The 18,780-nt window shown below is 44.1% G+C and overlaps 1 protein-coding gene across 9 annotated transcripts; it reads right to left on the bottom strand.

Annotated features, from left to right (window-relative positions):
• Nucleotides 1-2,032: 2,032 nt before the first annotated feature.
• Nucleotides 2,033-15,061, bottom strand: EXD2 (exonuclease 3'-5' domain containing 2). 9 transcript variants are annotated; one of them, XM_064713683.1, is made up of 9 exons: nt 14,704-15,061; nt 13,047-13,451; nt 11,868-12,124; nt 10,710-10,836; nt 9,646-9,971; nt 7,195-7,301; nt 6,830-6,965; nt 5,759-6,115; nt 2,033-5,014 (listed from the first exon to the last, which is right to left on the bottom strand). In XM_064713683.1, exons 2-9 carry the CDS (start codon nt 13,383-13,385, stop codon nt 4,798-4,800), a joined length of 1,866 nt encoding a protein of 621 aa, XP_064569753.1. In that variant the 5' UTR covers nt 13,386-13,451; nt 14,704-15,061; the 3' UTR covers nt 2,033-4,797. The 9 variants fall into 9 exon arrangements, with proteins under 9 accessions (XP_064569753.1, XP_064569752.1, XP_064569759.1 ...); XM_064713682.1 differs by having other exon boundaries at nt 14,784-15,061; XM_064713689.1 differs by having other exon boundaries at nt 5,909-6,115; nt 14,784-15,061.
• Between the last annotated feature and the right edge of the window lie 3,719 nt (nt 15,062-18,780).

Below are 18,780 nucleotides of genomic sequence, written 5' to 3'. Positions count from 1 at the left end.
CCAAGACTGTCAGCAGCATAATTAACATGTCATGTATGGTCTGCTCAAAAGTGCAACACCTACTGCACCTCCAACAGACAATGTTGCCCAGCTGGTAAATCCTGCACCTTGCAATAATGTCTAAGTTACTGAAGAAATTAAGAAAAAATACAAACTGTAGTGTTTAGAAAGACAGAAATCAGTTTGTAGCCCACGGAGGAAGGGTTTCAAGGGCATTGCTTCTCTCACTCCTGAGGCATGTCTTTGGAAATTCATACTCAGTCATATTCTTACAGAACATCTGTTTCACATGGGCAGAACATGTGAAACAAAAAGGATGGAAGCAAGTTCTGCAGGGAATTTATAAGCCAAGACATGTTTCGGGATCTCAGCAGATGTGGTGTGCTCCCTGCTAAACTGCAAGAACCAGGCAGGTGGCACCAAGCACCAGGTAAAAGGGAAAACTTCTCTCCCCCATCTCTGGCAGCATACTTTCGACAAACTTAAAAATGTGAAGTGAAAAGCAACAGAAAGAAAAACCACATGTTGTGAAAGCCAGCCCAAACAGAGAGCATTGCCAATTCTCCCCCTGCACAGATAAAATGGATGTGTGTGCTTAGGTGCAGGACTGTCCCAGTTAAGGTAAAATACTTGGTGCAACCTAGATGAATGCTCAGCCTGAGAAAAATCTAAGGTTTCATTTGAACAAATGTAGACCTGTAGCCATGACTGACCAAAATGACCAGGCCAAGGACAGCACCTGAACCCACTATTCAAACCTACCTGAGCAAGCTCACTATCCCAGTGCTTAGAAGTACAGAATTGGTGCCAGCATGGGCTCTGCACTGCTGATCTCTGACACACCAATCAGGGGAGGCACTGGAAAGGAAACTTGGAGGGGGAGGTCCAGGTGTTACTGTAAGGAACAGTGGACCTGTAAGGCCTGGGTAAGATACAAGGAAAGAAGAAAAAAAGCAAGCATGCAAGAAAGGAACAAGAGAACTTCAAAAGTGGTAAGTCTGGTAAAAGAGTAAATTTTTATAGAATGTAACAATTAGCAATGGAGACATACAAAGAAGTTTTATCTATAGACTAGTAGAAAATTGAAAATCATAATAAAATAAAGCAAATCTATTTCTGCATAATAAATATATTGCTTCCCCTCTTCTTTCAGATTTAATTAAAATTATGCAAGTTAAGGATATCTTACAAACAGTAAAGGATCTTAGTTTAGAAAATATTTGTGAAGGAAGTTCTCCTTGCTAGTTTCTGTTTCTGAACAAATGATTTGGAAAAAAACCCTCTTCAATGATACCACTGGCTCCTCAAAAATAGAGCATCTGCAGTCCAGTTCTTGTCCCCACATTACTTTCTTGTCTCACAAACAGAAAAGACCTGACCCTGTGGTCAGCCAATCCGTTCCATTAAAGAGTTTGATCAGGAGTTCCTATATCAGAACAAAGGGAGAAAAAACAAAGCAGAACAAAGAGGTGAAATGGACACCCTGCACGCCTGATGACAGAAAAGGAGTTTCTGAGTCACACAGAGCTCTCAACACCCCGATCAGATGGAGACAGGATATAGCACTAGCTGAACACATGCTCAAAATGCTTTGGAGAGAAAAAGTTATATCCAAACTGCTGCTGTAGGCAGGAAGGTCATGCTGGGATTATAATCAGCTGTGTGAAGGAGCACAGAGACATACCACATTTGGCTAGATGATTTTTTTGTTAAGACTTGCCAGTGGTACAGGGGAAAAAATTGCCCTTATAATGAAAATTATCTCATTTGCAGCTCTGTGACAAATAGTATTTATCATGAATCTTTGATTTCTCATGCTGCTATTGCAGCTCCTCTGGGATGGCATTAATGTACCATTTCTCTCCATGGCTCCTACTTATCTCAAACAGTCTCTGCTACAAACAGGGTTTTTACCCCTGGCCTGTGAAATTTCTTGAATTATCTGATAAGGGCCAGTTTCAGCCACAATCACAGCAGGTCCAGGATTCTGCCCAAATGTTATGAAAAAATTGGGTCAACTGCACTATACACAGCAGTGTGAAGATAAGGGTTTTACTGAAACTTCTTTGCAGAGGCATATAAAAGTTGAGCATAGCTTCATCATTCAGTAGAAGCACACTCATCTCATGCAATCAAAATCATCAAAAGGGATTGTACAGAAAGAAGTGTGTATTTTTAAAAAGTTATTTTTAACTAAGGTCTAGCACCAGACAAAAACCATGAATATTTAAGGAAGTTAGACAGCAGCACACCTTAAAAAACAATAATTAGCACACACTAGCTTATATTTTCAAAGCATTTTACAAAAACGTGAATTAATTAAGCCTCACAACACCCTTGTGAGATAGTTAAGTATTATTAGTCCCATTTTAGAGACAGACAAACAGGCATGAAGAGAGTATAACCTGCTCACCATCACACATGTCAAATCCAGGTAGAGAACATCAGATTTTCCATTTTTTGCCATGTGTGGTCAGATCTCTTAAAAGCTCCTGGTCTTTAATTTAAATGGTTTCCTCTCATCCCTTTTAAGACACCTGTACTTATTTCAGGCTGATATGAAAAGGTACTCACCAAGTGCTATTCAAAGAATCACTGAATCATTTGGGTTGGAAGGGACTCTAAAGAACATCCAGTTCCAACATCCCTGCCATGGACTGGGACACCTTCCACTAGACCAGGTTGCTCATAGCTCCATCCAACCTGGCTTTGAACACTTTCAGGGATAGGCATTCACAGTTTCTATGGCAAGCTGTTCCAGTGCCTCACCACCCTCACAGTAAGGAATTTCTTCCCAATATCTAATTTAAACATAGCGTCTTCCAGTTTAAAGACCTTAACCCTTGTTCTATCACTACACACTCTTGTAAAAAGTCATAGGAGAGGTGCTCCAGCCATCTGACAATCTTTGTAGTCCTCCTCTGGACTTGCTCTATTATGCTGGGGGCCACAGAGCTGGACACAATACTCCAGGTGGTCTCACAAGAGCAGAATAGAGGGGAAGAATCACCTCCCTTGTCCTGCTGGTCATGCCTCTTTTGATGTAGCCCATGATGCAGTTGGCTTTCTGGAAAAGTAATCAATGCATTCCAGGAACCTTCTGAATTGCTTATGCTCTGCTGTGCTGCCTCTTCAACAGATATGAGGTGGCTGAAGTCCCCCATGAAGACTAGGCCTTGTGAGCACAAGGCTGAGGGCTTCATCTACTGTCTTCCTGGCTCGGTTGTGTGTAGCAGATCCCCTCTGTCACCTGTCCCTGCCCTCCCTTTAATCCTGACCCATAAGCTCTTGATGGGCTCCTCATCCACTCCTAGGCTGAGCTCCATGCACTCGGGATGGAGCTCCATGCTCTCCAACCAATCACTGACATAGAAGGTGACACCTCCTCCTTGCCTCCAGTGCCTGCTCTTCCTAAAGGCTCTCCATCCTCCCATTCCAATATTCCAGCCACAGGAGTTATGCCACCCTGTCTCTGTAACAGCCCTGCATGCCTGAGCACACTGCTCACAACAAACAAGCAGAATTAGGAAAAACATTTTTTATAAACTCTGTGTTACTGGAAGCTGTTTAACAAAAGACTTGTCATGGGTATTTTCATACTGCCAGAGTGTCACTTCTCATCAGGCACTTGCCATCTGGAAACTTGCTGAGGCCTATCTGCAATGCTGGGACAGCTCAGAATCTGCAAAAAGTAAGGTTTCTTTGCTTCCTCCCTACAAGGAATCTCTCTCTGGCAAGGAGTCTTCTCTAGAAAGAACTCTTATGAACACAACTGCACTGAAAGCAAAGAAAGATTTTTACCAAGAAGACCCTCACCAAATCACTAGGCTGGAAGAGACCTTCAAGATCATCAAATCCAACCTGGCCCTAACACCTCAACTAGACCATGGCACTGAGTGCCACATCCAGTCTTTTTTTAAACATATCCAGGGATGGTAACTCCACTACCACCCCAGGCAAACTATTTCAATACTTTATGACCCTTTATGTAAAAAACGTTTTCCTAATACCCAACCTACATTTCCCTTGGCGCAGCTTGGGACTGTGACCTCTGGTTCTGTCAGTTCCTGCCTGGAGACCAACCTCCACCAGACTACAACCACCTTTCAGGGAGCTCTAGAGAGTGATAAGGTCACTTCTGAGCCTCCTTTTCTCCAGGCTAAGCACCCCCAGCTCTCTCAGTTGTTTCTCACAGGGCTTGTGTTCCAAGCCCCTCACCAGCCCCATTGTCCTCCCCTGGATGTGCTCAAGCATCTCAATGTCCTTCCCAAACTGAGGGGCCCAGAACTGGACACAAAACTCAAGGTGCCTCACCAGTGCCAAGCACAGGGGAAGGATGACCTCCCTGCTCCTGCTGGCCTCAAGGTAAAGCTAAGGGCACAAATGTATGTCAGAAAAATCCAGAAACATTAATCTATTGTGCTTTTGTTGCCTTTCTCTTACTTTACTAAAGAACTTACTTTATATGAGAAATGGTCTGGAGGCATCAGACATCCTGGGAGCAAGAAAATGATTCTTCATAGTCACTTTGAGAAGACAAGTTCCTTTATCATATCACTCTTGCCCTGAACTAGTAAGTGACCAAGTAGGATTAAACTTCCAAACTACCTGAAAGTTCAAAGATTTAACTCTACAAACCACCAAATTTAATTTTAACTGGCAAATCTGGCAGATCTACTGCTGCCTTTTTGCAAACCCAGGCCCCAGGTGTTAGTGGAGATGTAGAAATAAAAATAGTCTTTCCATCTTCAGTTACATATGTCCGTTAGACACTATCCAGAGTCCAGGAAGTTAGTTTCATGACAGCTTGATCTGAAGATCCTCCCCATACTTTTGGATCAACTTCACATGGTTATGGTCCACTGACCATTGCTCTGGGAGGTGTTTGGGCTTCATGCTGTCCAAGAAATGCTGCCGCCAGCGTCTTTCCAGCTGCATGAGAGAGCGCAGGCCTCCTTTAGCACAACACTGCACCACCTTCAGTCCATGTGGCACGTAGCTCTCATTGCAGATCCTGCCAGGACACAAGCACAATTTATTTTCGCACAAGCCCGCTGTCAGACTCCAGATCTGTCTCCAGTGAACAGCAAGACACTGAAGATACTTTCAGCTGCAGAGTTTAATTACAGAAAAAGGGTAAGCTAACCAAGAGGGAGAGTTTTAAGCTTTGCTTCAATGCCAGACTGCTTTCTGGAACACAGTTACACTGTAAAGCTGGTTTCTCTGAATGGAGAAAGTGTTCTTCTTTACAGCAACAATAAACAAAGCTCTTAAGGTCCATTACAAGCTCCTCAGGAGACTGAAAATTTCTCAAGGCAAGAATTATATGACCCTTCAGAGTTCTGAGCCTGTCACTGAATTCCCTGCCTGGATGAGTTCTGAGTTACAACATCTGCACTTTACAAACAACAGCGAGCACAACAAGGAGAAGATACTAATTTCAAACAGAGACTAGACACTTGTTAAGAAAAGATTTTTGGGGAGACTTTGAGAAAGTGAAGAAGACTTCTGATATGACTGTCCTTCAGACTCTTTTCCTGATCTGTCCTTCAAAAGAAGTACAAAAATGGAGGAGAAGATGGAGAGCAAGAACAGAAGACTGGTGAGGAAGAATAGAAAGAGGGAAAGAAACGAGAGCTGCAGTTCAGAGACAAATGGTGGGTTGAGGGGAGATGGGTATAAACAAAAACAAAACCAGTAAGAAACACAATACAAACAACTAAAACCCTTACACTCAGCCTACATGGGCTTGCTATACCTGGTTTCCAGATCAGCTGCTGCCTGGAGCATCTCTGGAGTGACACTGTCTGTGTTATAGAAGTCCTTGATGCCTTGCAGCAGCTCTGCCCTGCGGGGCTCAGGCAGGCTGTCTGCATTCAGCAGGGCGCGCGCCCCCGAGCGCACTTGCCTGCGCAGAGGGTCCTCCAGGAGACGCACGCCTTCCTCAGAGCCGATGGGAGCCCCGAACTCCTGGGCCAGCTGCTGCTTCAGGTGGTTGTCATAGTAATTGGAGATGGCATGGCAGGATGTGCAGAGGAGGAGCACATCGTGTGAGTTGTGGTCCTTCATCTGGATGGGGAAGTGTCTTCGGTATTCATGAGGAACAACATTCTTCCTAGAGAAGACAAAACAGGCAGCTCATTGCATTTGTCTGGAGCTGCTGCTACCCAGTTCCTCCTCCTCCTGCCTCAGAAAGGCTCAGCTAAAACTAGAAGTCCAGGTAAGCAAAGATTACCAGGACATATAGTACAGAAAGTGATTACTTTTATTATTTTCTGCATTTCTCTTTTTTCCTTTCCAAAAATTCATCACTTTCAATTAAAGATTCCTACTGTAAAAAAAAAAACAAACCTAAAAATCAAGTAATGCACTATGAGAAGTATACTTCTCAACTAATCAGTAGCAGACAAAAAGACAAAGAGAAAAATCTTGTTCTTTTTGACCTCATGAGCTTTAGGCTCACCTAAACCTTTCAAAAGTAAAGGATTAAGTAGTGGAAGGAATAGTACAGCTCTTTTCGGGTGGGTATGCCACCCACCCAGTGTGTGTCAGCACACGGCTGCCCCTGCCACTCAAACTGCAGCACATACATGTTCCACAGGCTTTGATGTCTCCTAGGATCAGTATCTCCTGCCTCTGTAAGAGGAAAGGCTGGTCTCTTCAGTGTCTCACACAGCCAAACAACTGCAGAGCACTCAAACAGTGTCCCATCCAGGACATGAAGAAGCACAATGAAGGCCACTAACCAAGCTTCTGGATGCCAAAGTTGATGCAGACCTCAGCCCTGTTTTAGAAGATGCAATTTTCTCCTACCCACTAAACAACTCACCGGATATAGGATTCTCGCTTGCCACACACAACACAGAGGTTTTCTTTGACTGTCAGATAATAATCAACCTGGGACTCGGGACGTCCTGAAGGCTCAAAACGCAGCTTCACAACAAAAGGGTCTGTGCTAACTAGCTCTAAAAGGATAAAGGCAAAGAGAAAATATTCAATACAAATTGTATTGGAGAGCTAAAATAACAATGCTACAATGTAAGAGTCATCCTAGTGAATCCCCAACAGTACTTCCAATAAGAAAGGATACCAAAAAAATTATGCTCCATTAGGAAGATGAGAGAGAGGAGAAAGAGGGGAGAAAGAGGAGAGAGAGGAGCATTTCAAATACCAACAGGAAAATGGTATGCCTACCTCCAATCCCCTTGTCCAAATACCACTGAGCCTTCTTGCGATCACAAGTGCACAGGGGCTGTCCATCTGGAGCATGCAGGAAGCAGTTGTCATACAGTGGAGATTTTCTATGAAACAAGGCCAGTATTGCAACAGCTATAATAGCATGCAAAAAACCCCAGAGCTTTCTATAACCCTGTGTGCCACACTGCAGTTCAGGCAGCTTCCTCTGAATCACAGGAGTACCCCTAAACACAAACTTGAGGCTGCTGAGACTCCACAGTCTGCTGCTTAGGGAAGCAGTACATCTGAAAATTTATCCAGGGCTCACCAACTGACTCTAAGGTATCTTTGCTCTCCTGCTGCCAAGAGAATTGTAATTCTTGAACCCCAATTTTCAAGAGATGCCACCAGTGAAGACAGCATTTAAAAAAAAAAATTGAAATAGAAAACAAAAGAGAATTAAAGTTACAAAAGATGATGAGCTAAGAGTAAGCTCAAAGAGAGCACTAACTTACAGGCAGGGCACTTTCAAGGATCGGCTGCCTAAGCTTACATTTTAGTGTTTTTTAATAAAAACTTTTCTAAAATTTAGTGTGAATAGCAATTACTTTATTCACTCAAGAGAAATGGTCCAAAACCACTCCTGCACTAGGAACCTGAGCACATGAGTTCAGCACTGGGAACTTGAACACATGAGTTCAGGAGAATAACAAAGCTGGGCTGATGCCTTCAAACACAATCTTTGGCAGTGACAAGAAGTCCTGTGTGAGCGGTGCCTGGCCGTTTGTGGCAGTGTGTGGAAGGGCTCTGTTTTGCAGAAAACATTCCTTACTCTGCCAACCTCCTTCAAACAAAATTGAAGCATGGAGCAGGCTGGGCTCAGAGAGGACCTGGGAGGAGCTGGCCAGAGATGTCACAATACACTGCAGAAAAGTTTCCTTTGCTCTCTACAGTGAGATTGTACAAATTAGTTCTCAGCAGAGCTCTACCAGTTAAAAAGGTTGATTCATAGGCTATCTCCTTCCACTGAGCATCCACAGCTCAACTCAGCCACCATGATAATTTCAGTACTTCCCAACTCTAAATGAATAAACATTAAAACTAAACAGACTTAAACAGAAAGGAAGAGTGAAAAAGGACTTTTGAAACCACATCCAGTGTTATCACAGACTAGAACCACATTGCAGTAAATACTGTAAAAAGCAGTGAGTCTACAGATCTCTCATGAAGTCAAGCACAGTTAAAAACAAAAAGTAAATAAACATATATGGAGAGATCTTAATTTATCTTGGAATGTAATTTTGTTTAAATTTTAATCCTCCCATGAGATGCAGTCCTCCTGTTTTGTATTACACAGCCTCCAAAAAAAATTTAAAATAAATATGAGGGACTTGCTCTGTAAAAGAGAATACTGTTAATCACCGCTAATGAAATCAATACTATTGACTACACTAAAATTTCTCCATTGCCAATCCTATAAACTTGAAAAAAAGAAAATAAATACAAAAATTTATTTCTTTCCCAATGATATTTTAATGTAATTTATGTCCAATGACAAATTTTATTAGATTGTATCCTAACAAAAGCAAACATACAGATACCCCAGATCTTCCACTGCACTGAGCTTAAAGCAACTTTTCCAACTTGTTTTTAATTTAAAAACAACTGAACTCTTGCTAGCAAAAGCTCCTAAGAATTTAGGATTCACTCCAAAAAATCATCTTCAAGAATGGTAATCCTGAATCCAGCAATAGCCGTCTCTGCAAGGTTAAAGCAGCACTATTGTTTCCTCTTGCCCCCTGGCCAACAGAGAAGGGCACTACTTTGCTGCTACCACAGGCTGTTCCTCCCTGTACCCTCTGGCTCCTCACACAGCATGTCTTACCCCTGCTAACCTCAGCTTTCAGCCCTGCTGTCTCTGTGGCCACAGTGACATGGGACAGCAAAGGGAAAACAACAGTCCACGAGGCAGATCCTGATGAAAGGACAAGCTCTGTGCAGTTGCCACCTTTTCCTTGGAGAAGACAGGGCACAGCTGTTTGAGCAGCAGAATCACAGAACATGCCAAGTTGGAAGGGACCCCCCAGGATCATTGAGTCCAACTCCTAGCCTTCCACACGGGAGGGAGGGAGGGAGGGAAGGACGGACGGAAGGAAGGACGGAAGGACGGAAGGACGGAAGGGTAAAGGAAGGGTAAAGGAAGGGTAAAGGAAGGAAAGAAGGGTAAAACTTAAAGACAACACCTCAGCTTGTTCATGATCTAAGTAGAGATCTAAGTGCTGCCTCCACTTTCGATATCACCTAGAGGAAAATGAGGAAAACAGAAACAGGATCTGACCCCCATGACTGTTAGGTCCTGTGTTGCCTTTCCTAGCTCACAGGAGCTATTTGTTTAATGACTAGAGCATGAGGCAACACTCAGGGTTTTCCACATGCAATGCAAAGAGTAAGATGTGCTCATACACTCACCTTGCAGAATATCCCACACCCAGAGGCTTTCGCTTCTGCCTCCGTGGATCTCTCATTTGCTGATTGCCAGAGGGCTGGCCGTTCATCCAAGACTTCCGATTCTTTGCTTTCTGAGGGGAACGTCCCTCTCCACTCTTCTCCTCTCCTGTGCTGCCACTCTTTTTTCCTCTAAATGGGATATCCACCAAGCCCTGGCATTTACCCCGGGCTTTCTCCCAAGCATTGACAGAGTTTTCACCTTCAGATGTAGCAGGGTGGCTGGTAAATCCCAGCAAACGGAAGAACAGAGCCACTGAGACCTGGGCATCCCTAGCAGCATAGAGAACCTGCAGAAAAGCACAGAAATTAAGATACTGACAAACAGCAAATACTCCCAACATTATCAGTCTTTAGCAGAAGGTACAGTAAAACCAGAAGCTGGATTCATTTCCTTTTTAATTTTGCCAGTTGAGTGGCACTTTCATAACAACACCACATCCCACTACCTTGGGGTAGTGCCCCCAGGAACTGCAAGGGACTGAAAATGTATTTAGGTCAGACATCCTCACATCCCACCAATCTCTCCTTCATAAAAAGTTCCCTTTTGGCCCACTGGCTAAGAGTATTCAGCACGGTTTTTTGTCCTGTCACTCCCTCTGCTGGTCATTGCTTCTGCAGGCATGTGCAGCTTGACTAAAGAAACTGGGCAGTCGGGGAAAAGTCAGTGCTCTAAAGAAGGTGAACAAGATTTCCAGGGTCTCTCTAATATTGCACTGACTGATACAGACTGAAGAAAATAATAAAAAGGTGAGGTTTTGGAAACACTTCTTCAAGGTATCTTGTCTCATAGATCTTTCAGGACTAAAGGAAAGCGGTAAAGAATCCAGGGAGAATAGCAGAAAATTATCTTAAAGGAAAAGGAGGGGAATGCCGACAGTGAGTCTGAAATTAACTTTAGGCCCCATCACACATAAGGGTTTGAGGAATAATTTGAAAAGGCTCAGATCTCCCTGTTGTAAAGCCTCTTTTGCAACTAAGAAGGTTACTTTTCTTCCCAAAACAGTAAGTTGAAGTGGGGAACACACCTGATCTTGTGTCAGTTCTTCTGCTTCCCAGTTGCTGCAACGCACATGAGGAGATTTATCAAGTGGGAAGTTCAGGACTTTTTCAGCTAAAGACTTAAGGCTAAGGCAGTTGTGAAGTAGATCCTTCCTTCAATTCAACAAAGAAAGTGAAACAAATATATTAAAAATGAAACTATACACTCATGCAAATTCAGATGGCCTCTGAAGAGAACCTGCGAGAACACAATGCACATGATGCATGACTCAAACAGCACACAGCTGCCTCTCAGCTTTACAGGCCCTCTCCCCCCCCTCTACTAAAATGTCCTTTCTAGATTTAGGAATTATGTCGTGTCTTCAATATGCAAAGCAGGCAAGGCTGGGAGTTAGTAACATGTAAGGCTGAAGTGTTTGGCTCTGAACTACTCCCTTCTGAACTGAAGAGGCCCATCACTCAGTGATGGACCACTTGTCGGAGGGATTCATGAGAAGCCCAAGAACCAGGAAGAATCCTGGCCACTGGAGACAAGAAGTCCATCCTCAGTGTTAAAAAGGCATCAATAGGTCAGAAAACGTGTGGCTCACATCACTAACACCACACCCAGGCACACATATAATTGTACATTAAGAATATTTGCAAGTAAAACATCTTGTTTCAGGAAGAGTAAAAGATAAGAAAATGGCATCACAAGTGTAACCTTTCCATAAAAGAATTGTTATTAAAAAATTGGAACTGGTTTATTTAGCAACATTTCAAGAAATCTTGAAATTCAACAGTTCCATTTACATGCCCTGTGCACATTTAACTCACACTTCTTGGCAGTGTATTCAAACATCTGCTAACACAGTGTTCATTCTTACTGCATTAAATCACTGTGCCTGGACTTCTTAAGAGCTGAAGCATGGTACACAGAGAAGTCCACAAAGGTATCAGTCTGTGAGAGAAGACTAACGGGCACAATTAGCAAATGAAATCCTCATTAAGATTTCATTTCCCTTAAGATCACAGAATAGAAGCATGACAGGCTCTTGGGCTACAGCTATCAATGCCCATTTTCTAAAGCCACCCTAAGAATTGCAGACATACCAGCCTGATATCATTCAGCTTATGCAAGTCACCTAAGATACATTTCCAACTTTCCAAAAAATGAGGACCTACCTCTGTGTTCAGGCACTTACCGCTGCCTCATGGCTAAATACCGGAGATCCATGCTCCCTTTGACTGGAAGACCATAATCATGAAGCAATTTGCAAGCATCTTCCCAGCATCCTACCCCAACTTTCAACACAGCACTATCTGCCATGATGTCCACCAGGGTCTTTGGAAGAGTCTGGCCACCGGCAACAAGCCTGGGCAACCGAACAAGAATGCAGAGGCCACTGGAAGAAGCCATCTGCAACAGGGATACAGGATTTGCTTTTCCCTCCACAGATACCTGTAATGAAATAAAAAATGAGAGTCCGGGTTATTGTATTATTAGTAATACCAGACCTGAAGCAAATTGCAAAAAAGGCCACTGAAAGCAGGAAATACTTATCAGTTTACACAGTAAAGTATTGTTACATGTCTCTAAAAATTCATGGCAAATTGTGTGGTCTTTTTCACAGTGTTACTGTGCCCAAGCTACTTCTTGCCACATTCCCACATGACAATCTTTCCCCCTTTCACCCTTCCCCTTCATAGCTGAGCTGGTAGAAGAAACCAGAAACATTATTGAATCCACATCAACACAAAGCCACCCACTATATGAATGTGTATGGCAAATATATTGCTTAGCTGTGGCTTACACTAACTCACTGTGGGGTGAGTAAATTTTCAGTAAAAACAATGCCAAAGCCAGGCTTTATAAATTACTTAAAGCCTGTTTGAGATATCACACATACCAATGTACAAGCAGAAGAGGAACTTTGTTTTCTGGTTGCCCCAGTGAATTTTATCTATGTATCAGCATTATCCTCCTTTTCGGACTTAACATTCTTAAGATATTGTTTCTTGAATACGTAGCTAGATTTAAAATAGCGTAAGCCAAGCTACTTTCTAGTAAATCACTTTTAAAGAGATATTACACAAAACACATAATGCTATATTTAGCCATACAACTGTTACTATATTTAGTAAAGTCGACTTATGACGGAACTCAGGAAACAAATACATCTGGTGAATCAAAAACTTAGCATATTTAAACGTAAGAAGAATCAAAATTAGCATCTGCTTCACTGCCATCATGACAGACAATCACAGTTTCAATAGTCAACACACCGTGGTATTTGTTTAAGCAAAGAAATTGCTCCACCTTCAATGATTTCCCCATGCAATTTGCAATCTAAAGGAAGGAGAGGCGCTTGTTGATCACTCACCCATTCACAATCAATTCCAAGAACCGGCCACTTCTCCAGCTCCTTCTTCAGCAATGGTTCAGCATGGTCCCACTCCTCCTGCTCTGAAACTATCACTATGTCTGCACCAAGGGTCTTCTCTATCCAGCAAAAGGTGGGAGATCTGAAGAAGGAAAGCACCTTCTTATCCTCTGCTTTAATGAGTTTCTCATCTCCTGACTTTCCTGCTGCTTCCTCTTGCTGACTGCTACAGCGTGTTTTTCCTTTCCGATGCTGGGTCGCTTTCCACAAAACCAGGCCCCCCAGTGCAACACCCAGCAGGGTCGCCAAAGTAATCGTCACGGCTGTTTGCTTGGCCATTTTTTATTGCCCTTTCTCCCTCTTCACCTCATCCTCTCAAAACAGCATTGTGGGATTTCATCATGCCTGCAGTGAAAAATAAGAGAAGAAGAAATTAAAGACAACATTAAAAAATGTGTTTAGATATATTAAACACATGCAATGCTATCACAATAAGGTTCTAGCCATAACTTGTAATCCTGACAGAAAAAAGTTCCGGGTCCCACTTTGATAGACTGGGGGCCTGGGGACAGACTGCTGCAGTGATGGATTGGGCAGGAAGAGGAGACTGAACGCTGCTGTCGATCACACCACTAAAAACTTTAAAGGGAATCGATTCAATTAAACTGGTGCAACTTCCACAAACTCTGCTATTCCAAAAATAACCTAGTCACAGTTATTATCAACATCTTTTAGTTCAGTTTGTAACTAGATCAACCTAAACAAGGCCAAAATGAAATTGCTGCAGAATAAGCACGTCCGTTCACGCATTAGTAAATAACAGGCATTTATCTGTCCATCACATTCACATCCATACTAGGGTCAAATGGTCTTTGGGCACTGAAAAGCCCTAAAACAGCAGCATCTTATTTACCTGTCCCTCTATCATATAGAAGCTTAGTACCCCTTCAACAAACTGAAATCAGTCCTGCTCCTCCATCCCAGCCCATCACGTTGTTTCTGAAGGGCTGTCCTTGCGCTCGCTTCCCCACAAGGAGAAGTTCGGGTGTCGATGCTACTCCAGCATCGATGCGGCACAGCCGCTCCCAGCACCCCGGCACGGCCCAGGGACCTGCCCGAGCACCCCCGAAGCAACAGGCGGTCTGCAGCCACCCCGTAAACTGAGTGCCAGCACCGGGGGCAACAAGCCCGCCCGCAGCCCTCTCCCTCGGTCCAACAGCCACTGCCCCTCAGGGAACCGGGGGTGCCTGTGATCCTTGTGCGGGTCCCCCGCCGGGGCAGGAGAAGCCCCGGTAAGACGCCCCGGCCCCCGCTCAGCCCCGGCGGCAGCGGCGCGCCGAGGCCCGGGGGCGGGCCCGGGATCCCAGCCGAGCGCTCCTCCGGGCCGCTGCCAGGCCCGCCGGGATGGGGCAGGCGGGGGCGTCCGCGGCTCCCCTCGGCATCAGGGGGAACGCGCTACCCGCTTTAGGTTCGGTCGCAGTTATCTACCCCGGGAAGAGGCCCGAACGCCAGGAGCGAGCATGCGGGAGGCCGCGGGCGCACCGGACCGCGCACCGGCGCACCTGCAGCCGCAGCCGCGGCCTCTCCGGGATGCGCGCAGCAGCCTCTCCCCCGCGCCCGGGCCCGCCGCCCGCCCGCGGCCTCGCCGAGCGCCCACCGATCCGCCCGCTGCCTGCGTCCCGCCGAACGGCTGCGTCCGGCCGCAGGAACGCCCCGCGGGGCAGTCGCCACACACACCGGGAGCCTTAGAGCGGCGGACGCTTCCTCTGTGCCGGCGGTGCGAGTGGGCGGCGGGCGCCGCCATGTTGTACGGCAACTAGCAGCGGGGCGGCTGGGCAGGCGCCAGCGTGCCTTCAGACGGGCAAAATGCTGGCAGGAACACTGAAAAGCCGGCTCTTTTCAAAGCGGGTTTTTGGAGTGAAATGTGCAGTGTGTTGTCTGCGACTAGGGAGGGCTTGAGCAGCGAGCCGCAGCGGGCTGGGGTGAAGTCACCCACACGCAGAGCACCGCGAAACCCCTGGGGCAGGAGGGACCAGATAGAGTGGGAAGTAAAGAACAAAGGCAGCCGGGAAAATAAATAGCGAATCGCAGCCACCTCCAAAGTGGCAAACTGGAAGAAAACAAAGAGGGAACAAATCAAATGGAGACCGTTAAGAAATTAACAGAGGAACATGTCACTTAATCATGACAAATGATTGTTCCCCCGTGTGTATGGAGAAATAGGAATGTTAGAAGAGTGACACCACAAAACCTGGACAGTGAGTGTACAGGCAGATGCTGTATCCAGAGTTACGATCGTCAAGGTTTGAGGTCATCCCTGTTAAAAAGCAAACGAGTTTCCAGCCCAAATTCCATTCCAAATGAGAGGATCTGAGCACCCAATTTCTTCAAATTCCTTTGCAATTCTCAGTAGCTCCCAGATTTTGTGCTGTTAGCTTTCCGCCAAGCTGTATCTATTTAGAGACTGAACCCACAAAAAATACTGTGCTAATTCAATTTAACGGCACCAAACTCTGTTTTGTTTTAACTTTGCCACTTGTCATCACAGTAGGAGGATCTCCCTAGCAGAGATTTGGTATTTAGCAGACCTGTTGTCAAAAGAGTGCAACAGAGAAGCTAATGGTTAGCACTGGCAAAAATATTCTATAGAAGCAGTATTTTTCTCAGTCTGTAACTCATCTTTATTTTCCCCCTTCTTTTTTTTCTTAATTCAGGAATGAGGTACTCAGACATCCTGATAGCTCACAAGGAAAACAGGTGATTTTCAGAACACTTTTCTGAGCAAATAAGGCCCTCTCCTTATCAGAAATAAGATGTCAAGGCTATTAAAGGTTAAGCAGCTACTTGTTCTAATGACCTGATCTATGCCAGCATGGTGTGGCTGTATCAGGTCTCATTGGTGCTGGGGTAGGATCAGAGTTTTGTTTTCCGTTGACTTCCATCTGTATTTTGAATGTACAAATACAAAATGTACAAATTCAAAATTCCAATGTACAATTACAAAAACAAGTGTTTCTGCAAAGCCTCTCAGTCTTGCTCTACAGTGACGAGACATGGATCCATTTTTGTATTAATTCGCGGAGTTACGAAGCATTGCAATCTCACTGCAGTAACTCACACCTTGTCTGTGCCTCATTCTCCTCTAGAGGGAAGGTCTGCATCTCCTTTTCAGTCCCAGCCTGGCCCCAGCTTCTCCATCCATCCCTGTGCTCTGATGCACCAGGCACAGCTGACCAGCTGAATTGCAGGTCACCATGCAGGAGCCAGCACGACTCTGAAGCTGCTCACATGACTTATGCTCAGGAGAGAAAGCTGGAGGGCTCTGGCAGTACCTGAGTTCCCACAGTCAGATGGACATGTTCTGCCTGTTTCTCTCCCTCTCTCTTCCCTTCACACATATCCCTTAAGGTATAGTGCTTTGTTTTGCATGGTCATTGAAATCTAGCATAAACCTGGATTGCCACTTGCATGGACAGTCTCACCTTTCCTGTTGTGCCTGTGACTGACTGCTCACTCCCTGCTCCCTGCACCCACATAACTGTAATGACAGGGTCAGAAAATCATGGAACTGATCCATCTGTAAACTAGTTCAAGGACAAAAGGTAACACCTGGGGGCACAACAGACATTTCAGGGCCCAAGTGATTGGAAAAAGAACCAAGATGATGCAGCTGGGCTCCAGGATCCAGCTGCCCTACTGTGGGGTAGGCAAGGCATCCTTAAGACAACTCTGTCAGAGCGCAAGATAAGCACAAAATGCTGAACAAATCTGCAAATAAATTGTTTATTTTCATTTCTAAAGTAATAGAAGCGTAAAGTTACAATGGAGAAAAATTAAAATACCGCAATATTTATTTTATATAAAAGAAATAATATTTCTATAAAATAATTTTATTTTATTACACAGTGAAAACCTCACAGAGAAGATGCTAGCTTTTCTCCAAGTAAAAGGAATGTATCCCTGGTTGCATTTAAAGCCTTTATTTTTCATGGCATCACTGACATTACAGTGTCCTGTGAGCCACAAGTCTTTTTAACACCTTGTCTTAATAGTCATTTATTCAAGTATAAAGATTAAATTAAAAATAAGTGAAAGCAACTGTTGCATGAAGGCACTCTGGCAAAAAACCAAACCAAAATCAAACCAAACCCCAAAAAACAAACCAACCAACCAAAAAACACCCAAAAACCAAACCAAACCAAAAAAAAAAAAAAACCAACCAAAAAAAAAAAAAAAAAGCCAAACCAAAACCAAACAAACCAAAAGTTCCCAAAACCTGATAGGGACATTGCAGAAGATGACAAGATAACCAAGTAAGTAAACACCAAATGCTGGCTTAGCCTTATAAGAAATCTGTTACAGCAGGTAAAGGGAAGCCTTTATATGGTAAACAGCAACATTTACTTTTCTGTGTCTGTAGCCTGATGTGAGGTCTCTGTCAAAAGACTAATTTTTAGCCTGATTTCCTAAGGAAAGAAGGGTTATGAAATTACTCTATGTTGGTGTTTCTGCCTCTGGGTCCCATTACTTCCCCCACTTTCCTTGCCAAAAAAGCATGTTTAAACCATTGCTAAATTCCTTCTAAATTTGTACAAAGGTAACAAGTGAAATGCAAAGCCAAATGGATGAAAAAGGTCCTAATAAAGCTGTCACTGATAAAATGGTAAGCATGCGCAGACGCTGCTTAGTATACATACGAGAATCCACAGAGCAGTACCACATCAGGACAAATCCATAGGAAACCAGGCTTCACTTGTTCTGCTGATCACAGAAAAAAGAATTATTTTTATAATGACATTAGCTCATCCTTTAGGAGGGAGACGACTAGGGTAAATGAGTCAGTGTTCAAAGGAAAATCAATGATCGTGGAATATCAAAGGAGAGAGGCTCCAGTGAAGACTTAAATTGCTGGTAGCAGACAATGAGCAGAGAGCTGCATGTAGTCCCCACTAGCTCATTAATAACACTCTCTTTGGGGCCCCATCCCAAGCTACAGAAAAAAGCCAAACTCCCATTTCAACTTCTAATGTGATTTATCTTCCTTCTGTCGATGCTGGTAACACCATGACTATATATGCAAACAAGCCATTTTGAGCAGGGTTTGTTTTAACAGGGTTGATACCAGGAAGGCAGTAGGGTTTCTTTCCTCAAGAAGTCAGAATGAGAGCAGTTTCAATCAACTGTGAAGCCCCATCCTAAAGATGGAGTCTTGTATTGCAAGATGGATAGAAGGTGAAGGTGGATAGAAGGTTTAGCTTCTGTTCAAAAGGCAATTCTGCTTCCCCCTTCTCCCTGTCAGCATTCTTCTCCAGCCTCAATTCTGCAAATACAGATGCCTGCTTGATTCAAGGAATTAAGTGAGCAGAAAGCCAGCACAGCAAAAGACTGTGTTTTCTTCTGGTTTAAACTCCTTGTACTAACCCATCATACAGCCAGATCTCAGTGAAGCTACGTCTTAAGCCAAAAGATGAGTCAGTGGTAGCTCACTGAAGGGATCTGACAGAGTTTGCAGGTTTTGCAAAGAATCTGAAAAAACTCAGAGGTGTAAAATGCCAGATAATCCCATGAGGATGAGTTGCATTAACATCAATCATCATCATCAATGCATTTCTCCCTTAATTGCCAACTCTTTTCATTACTTATATAGAAAGAGAGATTAATTTCACAATTCCATTTCTTGAAGAGCTTACCCCAGTAGTTCAGTCCAGAAGGCACACTGAGTCAGCCTCACTGT

This window comes from Zonotrichia leucophrys, chromosome 5 (genome assembly GCF_028769735.1).
Source record: "Zonotrichia leucophrys gambelii isolate GWCS_2022_RI chromosome 5, RI_Zleu_2.0, whole genome shotgun sequence".
In the NCBI taxonomy this organism is placed as follows: Eukaryota; Metazoa; Chordata; class Aves; order Passeriformes; family Passerellidae; genus Zonotrichia; species Zonotrichia leucophrys.
This window is presented reverse-complemented; position numbering and strand designations above follow the sequence as displayed.

What these genes read in the sequence shown, in the direction of transcription:
- EXD2 (XM_064713683.1), bottom strand. Translation starts at nt 13,385, where the DNA reads ATGGCCAAGCAAACAGCCGTGACGATTACTTTGGCGACCCTGCTGGGT. An exon ending in TTGGAATTGATTGTGAATGG is followed by an intron (nt 12,125 to 13,046) that starts GTGAGTGATCAA and finishes ATTTCATTACAG; the next exon opens with GTATCTGTGGAGGGAAAAGC. An exon ending in AAGAACTGACACAAGATCAG is followed by an intron (nt 9,972 to 10,709) that starts GTGTGTTCCCCA and finishes GCTTTTCTGCAG; the next exon opens with GTTCTCTATGCTGCTAGGGA.